An 11,151-nucleotide genomic window follows, 5' to 3' on the forward strand; every position below is an offset into this window, starting at 1 on the left:
ATGATGACGCTAAATGGAATCAACACCAAAATTATCACCATTCATCCTGAAGCTGACATCAGTGTTTCACAGCAGTCCTGCAATGAGCTGCAGAGGCATTTCACTGTGTCAGCCAACCATGGTGGCACTCGAGAGTACGGTCGGAGGACTTCCTGAGGTGGTAGGATTCATCTTCTGGGGACCATGAACATCTGAGCCAAATTTCATGCCAATCTCTCCAGTGATTGCTGAGATATTTCAGAGATATTGCCATCCATAGAGCTACGCAGCAAACACAGTTACAAACTTTAATGAATTATTCAGTACCTCCACCTTCTGGCAGGCATTTATATTTACCTTTAACTGTCACCTGGACCACTGTGCTGCTAGAAACCCTCTTATTGCCCTGCACAATGGACCAAGCCTCACAGTAATACCACCCAGCATGCTCTGGAGTCACCATCTCCATGACTAGCTTGTTCCCAGTGGGGTGGAAGAAGGGAGAGACTGAAGATGTTACTTCCTGCTTGTTGAAAAACCAGGTGTAGGAGAGGTGGGAACCCTTTGCAACATCACAGCTCAGGATGACGCGTGACCCCTCATATGCAACTGGGGGGAAGGGTTCAGAAGTCACTCTGGTATTTGATGCTGGAGCTGGAAATGAAAGAATGATAGATGGTTGGGGAGGAAAGTAGCAGGTCAAGTTTGGGAAGGTTTGTAAATATACAAGTGTCTGGTACTCACTGACTACACTCAGCCTGATGCTGTTGCTGACTCCTGTGCTTCTTTTAGTTGTCGCCTTGCAGTGGTATGACCCCTCTGATGTTGCAGAAACCTTCAGGGAGAACAATGCAGGTTGGTCCCTTTGGAGATTCATCCTTACATCGATACGGACACCACTGTCCCTTATCAACTCATAGGTGACTGGCAGCGGGTAGTTGGGTGTACTACAGTTGAAGACCACTCTGGAGTTAAGGTAGGCCATGTCAGGACCTGTCAGCTCTGGGTGAATAGAGCTTGATCCACCTAAACAGAGATATGAAACTGTTGAAATATTTTGGGTGGGGCCCTGAAAATTACTCATAACCACCAAATTATTTTATTTTACTTGAATGAATGCCATGAGATCAGAGAATACAACGCTCCTGATATTATTATTCACCATCACCATTACACTGAAGGAAATATTTGACTAGTTAAATCAGAAAGGACAAACTGAAGCTCTCAACAAGCTGAGCTCTATATCTCACACACAGACTTACTTATCTTGACAAACATGTTTGCCAGGGCTGGAAAAAAAAGTAAACACATTTGTAGTAAGTGTATGAGTTCAATAAATAATTTATTTATGCAGGTGTTTAGAATAAAAATCAATAACTCACCCAAAATTGGCAACAAACAGAGAGCCTGAAGATTCGTCATAACAGTGCTCCGTATTTATCTTTGCTTGATTGTGTGTGTGTGTGTGTGTGTGTGTGTGTCAGGGCTAGGGGTGTTACATGTGTTTGCGTGTAGATAACTACTAGGCTGCAACTGTAGCTTCATTTTAAAGAAATGTGTAATGAGGAACACAAATAAAACTTAAACTGGACAAACCATAAAGGTTTTAATGAGAATTACATTTGAAAAACATTCCCAGGCAAAGTGACATTTTGGAACAGAGCTACACATACAGTATTATGTTTATGCATTTATGAATGTATTCAAGTGTGTAAATTCTTTCTTTACACTGAATAAAGTAAAAAAAAAAAAAGTTATATGAAATGTTTAACTCGAGCTTAACACACTCACAAGCAACATAAAGTAATCTTTAAAATATATGAACACAAAAAATGACCTGACTGAGATTAAGTGGACTGTAAATTAAAACAGCTGTAGCCTTTGCAGAAAAATGTAAAAACTGCAGTTCTTATCTTTGTGTAACATTTTACTGGGAAAATGAGCATTCGTCAGTCCTTTGGCTTTTTATTTTCAGCCGCCAGGCCTCCACCCAGCTGTGGTCAGCCAGAGCAAGGCTTTATTTTGAAGTGGGTGTCTGTGGACGGACAGATGTGACAGCTTGGACGCTTTTATCAGAATATATAAGGGGAGGGGGCTTTTGCAGCGACTCACAGGCGCACCGTCTTTGGTGGCTTCACAACGGTCTCTGCAAGTTGTTTTTTTTACGTCTGAGCATTGTGGCATGCTGTTTCACCAGGAAGCGCTTATCTGAGCTGCTCTGTGGGAGAGACATATACAAATAATTAAACACAACATGTGCAGAAAAACATAACACTCCAATGTACCCCAGTATGAATGATTCACTTGCAACCAGCTGGGTGTAACTCCTAAGTAAATCCTTACTTTCTTTCTGTGAGCAGTTTGCAGGTTGTTTGGTGACACGTGACTTACCATAACCAGCATTTCTTTCAGCCTCTCGATGGCCTTCTGATTGGCTCGTCCACGGGATACATATGAGGTTAAGATTATACTGAGGGAACAGAACGTGTTTCATGTCACATAAAAAAAAAGCTGATTATGTCTATTTTAAAACAGCTCATATTCATTGATGACACTTACTGCACACATGGTGCCTCTAGGTCCCCTACCCTAAGGTCTGAATGTCTTAGAGTAAGGTATGCTTGTTTTCCTTCACACTAGAAAATTTGAAAACCAGAGCTGTTGTTTGCTGTCACATGAAGTTAAGACTACTGTCTCTTTGCATACTTACATCTCAGCTAGGATGAGCGGCAGGGCAAATGCCTCAGATGCCAGGTAGCGGAGAGTGCTCTGTGCCAAGCTGGGCAGACTGTCCACACACACTGCTGTCACATTAAACACGGTCTCACTGTTTCTAAACGGACCACAGGAGGACCTGGGGCAAAAACAAGAGGAATACACTGGAGAAACATGCAATAGAAAAAAGTAAATAATAAACAAATAGAGTGCATTGAAAATTAACACAGCTACATGTGGACAGTCTTGTAGTGGCTAAAATATCTTGGTTGTAACAACAACTGTCAAAGTAAATAACAGAGTTACAGTAAGAAGAGTACATATTGTCTGGTGTGGCTTCTTGCTGGTAGAGGTTGAAGCCCAGTATGACTGCAGCCATGAGGAGACCGAGTAGCAACATGAAGTGAAATAAAACCGAGGAGTTGGATGCTCGAAACAGCCGCTGTTCTGGCGTACAGCACCGCAGGACTGTGAACTGGAGACAATGTTAAAGAGACACACAGACGGACACTGTTCAGATACAGTTGGAGGTCATTACGCCCTCATGGTTACAACTTTATCTGTCCCTGCAGAACAATAAACCATAAACTGGAGCCAAGGAGAATAAGTGACAGAAATAAATGAGAAGATTGATACCACTTTCACATTTGTAACCAGGAATATGAGGTGACAGCCAGCAGCCAGTCATCTTAGTTGAATGTAAAGCCTGGAAACAAGGGAAAACAGCTAGCCTGCATGTGCCTAAAGGTAACAAACTCCATCGACCATTAACTCTAAATCTATTCTAGTCAGACTATTCCTTGTCCATGTGCAGCGACTTCATAAAGTCTCCACTGGTTGTCTAGCTTCTTCACAAGACGGGACTCCAGGTGCTGGGTGTTCTACTGCATCCAGCCTAGAAATAGTCTAACATATAACCTCTTATAGAACTAAAAAACATTTTTAAAGCAGATTACAGATTACATGAGATATAACACATTAATTAGTGAGCTTCACAGATGATGATAGGTATATTTTGTTATCCTCCCCTCCCCTCAAGTCTTTATGCTAAACTAATTTAACCAGCTTCTGGTCCAAACTTCATATTTAATAGACGAATGAGAGTGGTGTCAGTGTTCTCCACTAACTTTAGGTAGTAAGCATATTTTCCTAAAGCTAAAAAAAAAAAATCTTTGAAGGTATTCAATTTGTTGGAAACAGTTGGAAATCATTACTTCACTGAACAAACAATATACTGTAAATCCAGTTGAATCTCACAATCTTGACTGATGTCACCTCTTTTCACTCTTTGTAACCATCATTTACTGTTGTGTATTTATGTCATTTGTTGTGTTATTTCATAATTTTTATATCATTGCCTTGGCACTTCTATATTCTTCCCACTGTGTAATTTCTGTGTTCATTTCATATAGTTTTAGGTTCTTGTTCTTATTCAGGTACAGCATTTTTGAACTGGACTGAAGCACTGAGAAACACAAAAACAATTTTAAACAGCTCATGTACAGCAGATGCTTTGTAACTTTCATGTTGCAGACAACCTTCTTGATGTAGAATGTGGCCATCAAGATGACAGTTCCTATCAGAGGCAGCAGAGGGCAGTAGTAGACTCCCACCCAGGTCACTGTCTGACTGTACACCAGATCTAACACATTCAAAGGAATCAGGAATTGTTGTTTTCCCAACAACCGGGCCAGCAAGGATCCAGGGTACTTCTCCTGCAACAACCTGTCAAACAAACAGACAAACACGTATTTATTTATGAAGTTCATCAATCTTGAGGATGTAGAATAACTCAGATTCAATCTTTCGCGACTGTTATGGAGCATGCTCGTGAAAGACATCAAAAGCTCTGATCTTTCCATTCAAACCGCAATGATGACTAAGAAAGAAAAAGACTGTTGATCTTAAACAAACCTACTTTCTGGGGTAGTTCAAGAGGAAGGCGCTGCAGAACGTGGCAAGGAAGTTAAAGATGCACAGCTTGTATATCTCTCTACCAAACTGGTTCTCCTTGCACTCATGCTGTAGAGAAAAACAGGAAAAATGTGGTTAAAAAAGCATAAACATCTACCTGAAATCACATATCAGTCATAAAAGCCTGAATCAAAGACAGGTATTTTATTAATGTCTCATTACAGCTCAGTCTGTATAACCTTGCAACATTCATCTCACTTTCAACTCACTTTCTGGTGTTCTGCCAGTGTGATAAAAAAAAATAAGTAGATTCCCAGCGAGGCCAACTTCAAGAAGATGCTCCTGAAGAAAAGACAGAGTGAATCGATGCAGGTGTGTGTGTGTTTGTGTGTCAGCGCGTGCAATAGGTTTTTATGTTATTATCTGCCTTTGTAGCTTACCTCACAAGTGTTGTATTGACCTGCGTGGTGATGGAGTAGTCTTCGAAATACAAGATCATATGGAAGACATGAGGAAGGAACAGGTTGACAAAGGTGATGGTGATGGGGGGGAGATACTGGAGGAACAGACTGACCAACCAGTTGTGCCTATGCTAAGAAACACAGTAAGGAGAGTCACATGCAAGAATCTAGTCACCAAATGCAGAACATACTATATAAGAAAAAGATCATCGGCATCAAAACCTTACCTCATCCTTTGATTTTCCAGTGGCAAACCAGATGAGGCAGAAGGCTGCACTCAGCAGAGTCAGAACGAGCATGTTAAGGACGAGCCTAAGCAGGTAAAGACGCATTCTCTGTCCAAGCGTCCTCTCAGCCTCGCGCAGGGAGAAACTCTGCTCCTCAAGGAACAGCTGAGGTTACAGCACAAGAAATACAGAACGACTGTGAAACTCTACAGTACACAAATCAACAGCTTCGAAACAAAACCCATCAAAATATCAAATCTCTAATAGATACACAGTAAACAAGAGAGTAGACTGTACACACATCTTATCTTTAACCACAAAGTTTCATTTAGAAAAATCCTAAATAAAGCTGAAATGTCATGAAAGCATAATTCCTGGACTAAAAAGCAGTGGGACATGTTGGGGAGGTGTCTAAACTGAAAGCAGGTGGTCAAAAATATATCATAATGACAGGAATGAACATTTATACTTTACCTTTGAGCTGGTTACTCTACAAAGAGGATTGAAACACAAGTACTCCACTTATTTATAAAAGTGTAATGAGGCACACTAAAATTGTACTGCCTCGACCAATACTGCATGCATGGTCGTTTTCTCCCTTTACAGGTATGCACAGGTCCGTGTGTGTGTGTTCACTTGTTTGATGCACACTTAGAAGCAGGATGGGACAGTGTCAATCATGCACAGAGGCTGGTGGAGACATAAAATCAACCACCCCCTAATTTTTTACCAGCATTGTTAATGCTAATAGAAAATGTGTGAATACTGTGTATTACTAATGTTCTGTACCATCATTATCATCATTTTGTTCTTTAAAATTTTCTATTTCATTATATTTATGAAGATTTTTACAATTTTACAAGTTTACTCTGTAAACCTAGGTAATTTGAATGTGGTCTAACAGAGCAGCTCTGCAGTAAATCCCACCTTCGTGCAAGTGATAATGTTCAGTTTATGTTGCTATTAAGAGATGCTGATTAAACTATATGGCAGTTTTGGAGGCTGCTGAATGTATTGCATTATACTGAGAGGCTTCAGATATTATGCCCAAGTGTCTACATAGCATTTGGCCAGTGGAGGTGGTAAACTTCATTATGCATGTCTATCTGGTCACCTTGAGGTCATTCCTGATGAAGCTGTGTTTGAGAACAGCTGCAGCAGAGTCCTGGATGGTGAAGTCCCAGCCACAGAAGATCTTATAGCTCACATTCATACTGTAACGCTTCCCGAGCAACCAGGTGTGCTTGTAGCCCACTATCGTTCTATCAGAGAGGTTTAGAGATGAACACATCAAATATAGACACTTTCTTTTAGATGTAAAGCAGATGACTGTATTGTCACAGACCACGGACCTACGGGTCACCATGATGAGACTGAGGAAGAGGATGGTGAGAATTCCAGCAAAGTACAGCAAAGGGGTGTTTAAGCATGGCAAATTCAGGGAACCGCGTGTATAAAAACCAAAGAACACTGGGGACCGATATAAGTAGCCCTGTAGAGAGGAGAGGAGACAGATTAATTAAAAGAAACACATGAAGAAAGCATGAAGCACACAGAGACTAGTAAACTCTTACCGACCCCTGGAAGAAATCTAAAATGGAATCATTGGCTCCAAACTTCAACGGTTCTGTAAAATCATAGACACACAACAGTGTATTCTTAGGAGTCTGCGTCCAGTTGTGGTTAACTAGTGTAATCTGTTATTACAGCTGACTCACCACTGCTGTTGCTCCGGCCATAAAATGTTGTAGGCCCCAGAATGAAACCCCAGATAAGAGCACAGTGGAGCAGGTTCAAGTAGATCAGATATCTGAGGAAAACAAAATAGGCCTTCACGCCTATTCCAAACCTGCCTGGAACAGATCAACACTGAACATTAGGATTTTATTTGTGCAGTAACACTGAAGTGTAGAGTGGTTATTCCCTCACTAAATGACAGTGACAGGTGTCAGTACAAGTGCATGTTTTGTAATAATTGACTGCGTTCACTTCTTGCCTTCAATGGCGTGGAGAGTGTGCTGCCATGGCAACAGGCCTGCTAAAGCTCCTCCCATCTGTGCCCACACCCTCTTTCTGGCGATGCTCTGGCTCCGCCTCCAGGACTCCCAAAAACCAATATTGCTGATTTGCATTTTCCTCCTGTCCCTAATTAACAACATAAATACAGTATTTTATGAATGCTTTGTTTTTATTTATAAATTTAGTAACAAAAACAAAATTATACACATTTCACACCCACTTGCACCTCAGCTTCCCACCCAGAAAAAAAAGTTTAACTAATTATTTAATTAACAGTAATAATGATAATATTGAAAATAAACTGAAAATCAAAAGCACTGTCTTTCAGACATGGGTGTTTGCCAGGCAGACACAGAGCTGCATTATTGTTGGGGAGCCTAGTCCTCCACATTTATTATGAGAGTGCAATACTTCATTAGTGGAATACCCCTGTCGCTCAGCTGCTTGAAGCTGCCTGCCATCAATAAAGGCATGATGGTAAGCTCTGTCTTGCAGTACAGGCTGGGTTTGGTAAAGTTAAAATGATTTAAAACAACTAATATTGAAAGAAACCCAGAAAGAAGAATGACAGAATCTTAATAGGTCATTTTTAGAGATGGAAGACAAACAAGCATCAATGCTATTTTTTTATATTTCTCTGTGGCAGTGGTTTCAAACTGGGAATAATAATACATCTTGTTGGGGTTGAGGGTTGAGTTGATAAAAAAGATGAATAAAAATATGCCTGCAACACAAAAATATATTATTTTTTTCTACTTACACTTGCATGTGAATTATGTGATAACTGTCTACTGTTTATTCATAAATGAGAATGAGAGGGTTGACTCCATAATACTACATGTTGTGTAAGTGATAGCAGGAACCTTTTCCTTTAGAATAGCAAAGACATAGATTTGGAAGAAGGCTGCTGGAGGAGTGTACAGGCTGTCCCACCTGGCATCTCTTTTTGCCTGAATACACATGGCCAGGTTCCTGAGTGGCTGCATAGACACCTTGTCTCTCTTTCTTCTGGGTTCTTTGAGCAGAGGGCCATGGCTCCACTTCTCCTCCACCTCTGTGCCACTCTGGTAGTCCTCACATGCTTCCAAAACACCTCGTTTGTTTTGCTCGGGCCGGGAAGCCTGAATACTAGGCAGCTGGTCGAATATCTCCATCTGATAGTACTCACAGGAATCCAAGGACAGGGTAGATTGAGTGCTCTCATCTGTGGTGAGAAGGACACAAATGATTTCCTAAACATGACGCATGAATCTAGATTAAAGTGAATGTTTGCATACAAGGTGCTTTACTGAGCTCAGTTTCTGTTACAAGCTGTACTTACTGTTGCAGTTAACAATTACAGTATTATTCATCTGTAGAACATTTTCTTGATTAATCAATCATTTGTAATGTGACAAAATGGTGGAAGGTGACATCTTCTGATGGCTTTTGTTCAGTCAACACACCAAAACCCCCAAATATTCAGTTTACAGTCAGATAGAATAGAAGAAACCAGCAAATCCTCACATTTTAGAAGCCGATACCAACAAATGTTTGGCATTTCTTCTTGAAAAAGTCAAACTGTTGTTCAGTTAACAAGATAATTACAGATTTTGCTTAATCAATCTAATTAATTCCAAAAATACAGTAAAAAAAAATTATGGCTCTTTTCAAATTGACAGAAAAATCTTTGTATGCACTATTAAGTGTATCATTCAGAGTAACACCACATAATTCACAAATTATATGTACAGAGAAACTTGATCAAGAAAGATGTTGTCTCTTAAACACCCACTTACAAAAGTATAATGCACATTTGTATTATTTTCTGTTACCTGATAAGAGTCTCATGAAGTTGACAGTTTCGTGCTCCTCCATTTTTGTCCCTGAACTTCCTCCTTAGTAACAAACTTTCCAACACTTAATCTTCTGACTTCATATAAATGTATGCTAACAGACTGCAACTTAAAGTTCTAAAAAAGTAACTTCCGCAATCTGCAGGAAAATATCCAGCTTCCTGCAGCTCACTGCAGGAAGCTGCGTCACACTGAAGTCAAGACCCCCGAGGGGCTGATCTGGAGGTGTTTCTCTAGTCCTGTGGAGTAGATGTCAGGTCTGTCTACATTGTGACTGATCTGACAGCTCATAGGAAGTCACATGACAGGATGGAGACACAGGCGTTGCACTTCAGGCTGAAAATGCTACAAGTAATTGCACAATATAACAAGAAATTTCCACACGTACAACTAGACTGAAAAGAAAAGAGGACATTTTGAAGGCCACAATTAGATGATGTCTGGATTCAGGCTGCACCTGGTCAATATCTTTTTTAATCTTTAAACAGCTTAACTTTATTTTCTGTTCAAGTACTATCTAATGTTTTTGGTTGGTTTCAGATGACTTTGTCTCTGAAATCCACTAAGGTACAATGCTATACATTTGGTTTCAAATTAAAATTTTAACTATCATCAAGTATCAGTTTAAGATATTTAAATAAATGTATAGTCATAAGCTAATTTTCCCTTAAACATGCAGTATGTTAAAAAAAAAAAAAAATCAGCTTTTCATGTGTTTGACAGTAAACAGGTTCTACACTGGGTAGTGTTTCATCATTTAGAAACCAAAGTGAGAATCTAATGTATGAGATAAAGAAGCAGAAAGGCTCTTTGCACCCACTGGCTACACCACACGAAGATATGTGGCTTTTAGTCAGTACCATTTACAAAGAAACATGATCTTGGGCTTCATTTCTTGAAAGGTAGGCGTATTTGACATGCTTAGTTTCAGTTCTGCTTAGACTTTAAAATACACAGGTAATTTTTATTTACATAGACATACACAGCACCTGTAGTGTTAAGAGAATTCTCGTTACCTGCTTCTTTTGCTCAGTTCAATTCAAGCACACACTGGACATGCAACAGTGGAAGAAACTTTCAGATATTCTTAAAATACAATCTAACAGGTAAAAATACAACATAAAAGTCCTTAATTTAAAATGATATACTGTATGTAGAGGTACATATTACATACAGATATTAGAAGAAAATGTACTATAATTATCAAAAGTATTCTTTATTCATTATGGATTAAACAAAGTTCTTACACTGCCACTGCTGCAGAAAAACTTGGGACGGTACGTCAAATCAAAATTAAAACTGAAAATAGTGACATGTAAATCACCTGTGTCGAGTATTACGTTGAAATCAATACATCTATAATCTACATCACTTATACAGAATAGGTTCTGGAGACCCTCGCAGGTACAGGTAGACGACAGCGCCAACCACTGCACTACCATGCCGCCCTAAGCCAGTTACGTCCTTTGCTGTTGTAAGATGAGGCAGGTCATTGTGCAAACAACCTGCCTTTGGTTTTAGAGACAGCCTAGGTGTGGTCAAGCATGAACAGATGAGTCAAAAGGAAGGACCAGGACATCTGTAGCCATACAACCAGACACCTTTTATCTAGGCTACATCAGGATTTGACCCTACTTACATTTGTTTAACTTGTAGTGTGGACTTAGCATTTGTAGATACTTTCTAGGTCGATTAGCTGAAACATAAACTGTGTTTATACTGGCTTATACTGACTCACTTTATGTTTGAACTGTATCACACGAAAGCCGGTGGCAAAATTTCAAGCCTCCAAAAGGACTGAACCATTAATCCCAACTCTGCGGGGGGGCTAAATTACATTACCGGAGGAAGATAATGCCAGTGAATACATTCAGATATTTTGGAGAGATATTTATATCCTAATTGTAAATGTCGCATGTAACCGAAAATGTAGCTCTTGATTTTACTGCTCCGTGTTTAGAAAGTAGAAACCCAGTGCCCCCCCCCCATGTGACAGTGGTT

At 39.9% G+C, this 11,151-nt stretch overlaps 2 protein-coding genes across 4 annotated transcripts in view; both read right to left on the bottom strand.

The window, feature by feature from the left end:
• Positions 1-1,443, bottom strand: part of LOC109957936 (Fc receptor-like protein 5) — a 5,040-nt gene extending 3,597 nt beyond the window's left edge. For both annotated transcript variants that reach the window (XM_020596194.1, XM_020596195.1), the window contains exons 1-4: positions 1,362-1,443; positions 1,242-1,268; positions 724-1,005; positions 337-633 (exon numbers count right to left, since the gene is read on the bottom strand). In XM_020596194.1, the coding sequence (XP_020451850.1) occupies positions 337-633; positions 724-1,005; positions 1,242-1,268; positions 1,362-1,401 (646 nt within the window). In that variant the 5' untranslated portion in view covers positions 1,402-1,443. The remainder of the gene's footprint in view (positions 1-336; positions 634-723; positions 1,006-1,241; positions 1,269-1,361) is intronic.
• Positions 1,444-1,626: 183 nt separating this feature from the next.
• On the bottom strand, positions 1,627-11,125 carry tmc8 (transmembrane channel-like 8). Of its 2 annotated transcripts, none has more exons than XM_020596135.1 (16): positions 10,790-11,125; positions 8,249-8,519; positions 7,293-7,441; positions 7,015-7,149; positions 6,871-6,923; positions 6,649-6,788; positions 6,411-6,558; positions 5,297-5,461; positions 5,049-5,200; positions 4,878-4,950; positions 4,613-4,716; positions 4,233-4,419; positions 3,015-3,169; positions 2,690-2,833; positions 2,371-2,449; positions 1,627-2,197 (listed from the first exon to the last, which is right to left on the bottom strand). In XM_020596135.1, exons 1-16 carry the CDS (start codon positions 10,818-10,820, stop codon positions 2,114-2,116), a joined length of 2,070 nt encoding a protein of 689 aa, XP_020451791.1. In that variant the 5' UTR covers positions 10,821-11,125; the 3' UTR covers positions 1,627-2,113. The 2 variants fall into 2 exon arrangements, with proteins under 2 accessions (XP_020451791.1, XP_020451790.1); XM_020596134.1 differs by lacking the exon at positions 10,790-11,125 and adding an exon at positions 9,130-9,400.
• Between the last annotated feature and the right edge of the window lie 26 nt (positions 11,126-11,151).

This window comes from Monopterus albus, unplaced genomic scaffold (assembly GCF_001952655.1).
Source record: "Monopterus albus unplaced genomic scaffold, M_albus_1.0 scaffold29.1, whole genome shotgun sequence".
Classification (NCBI taxonomy): domain Eukaryota; kingdom Metazoa; phylum Chordata; class Actinopteri; order Synbranchiformes; family Synbranchidae; genus Monopterus; species Monopterus albus.

What these genes read in the sequence shown, in the direction of transcription:
- tmc8 (XM_020596134.1), bottom strand. Translation starts at nt 9,172, where the DNA reads ATGGAGGAGCACGAAACTGTCAACTTCATGAGACTCTTATCAG. An exon ending in CTGGAAAATCAAAGGATGAG is followed by an intron (nt 5,201 to 5,296) that starts GTAAGGTTTTGA and finishes TGTGTTTCTTAG; the next exon opens with CATAGGCACAACTGGTTGGT. An exon ending in TGAAAGAAATGCTGGTTATG is followed by an intron (nt 2,198 to 2,370) that starts GTAAGTCACGTG and finishes TCTCTCCCACAG; the next exon opens with AGCAGCTCAGATAAGCGCTT.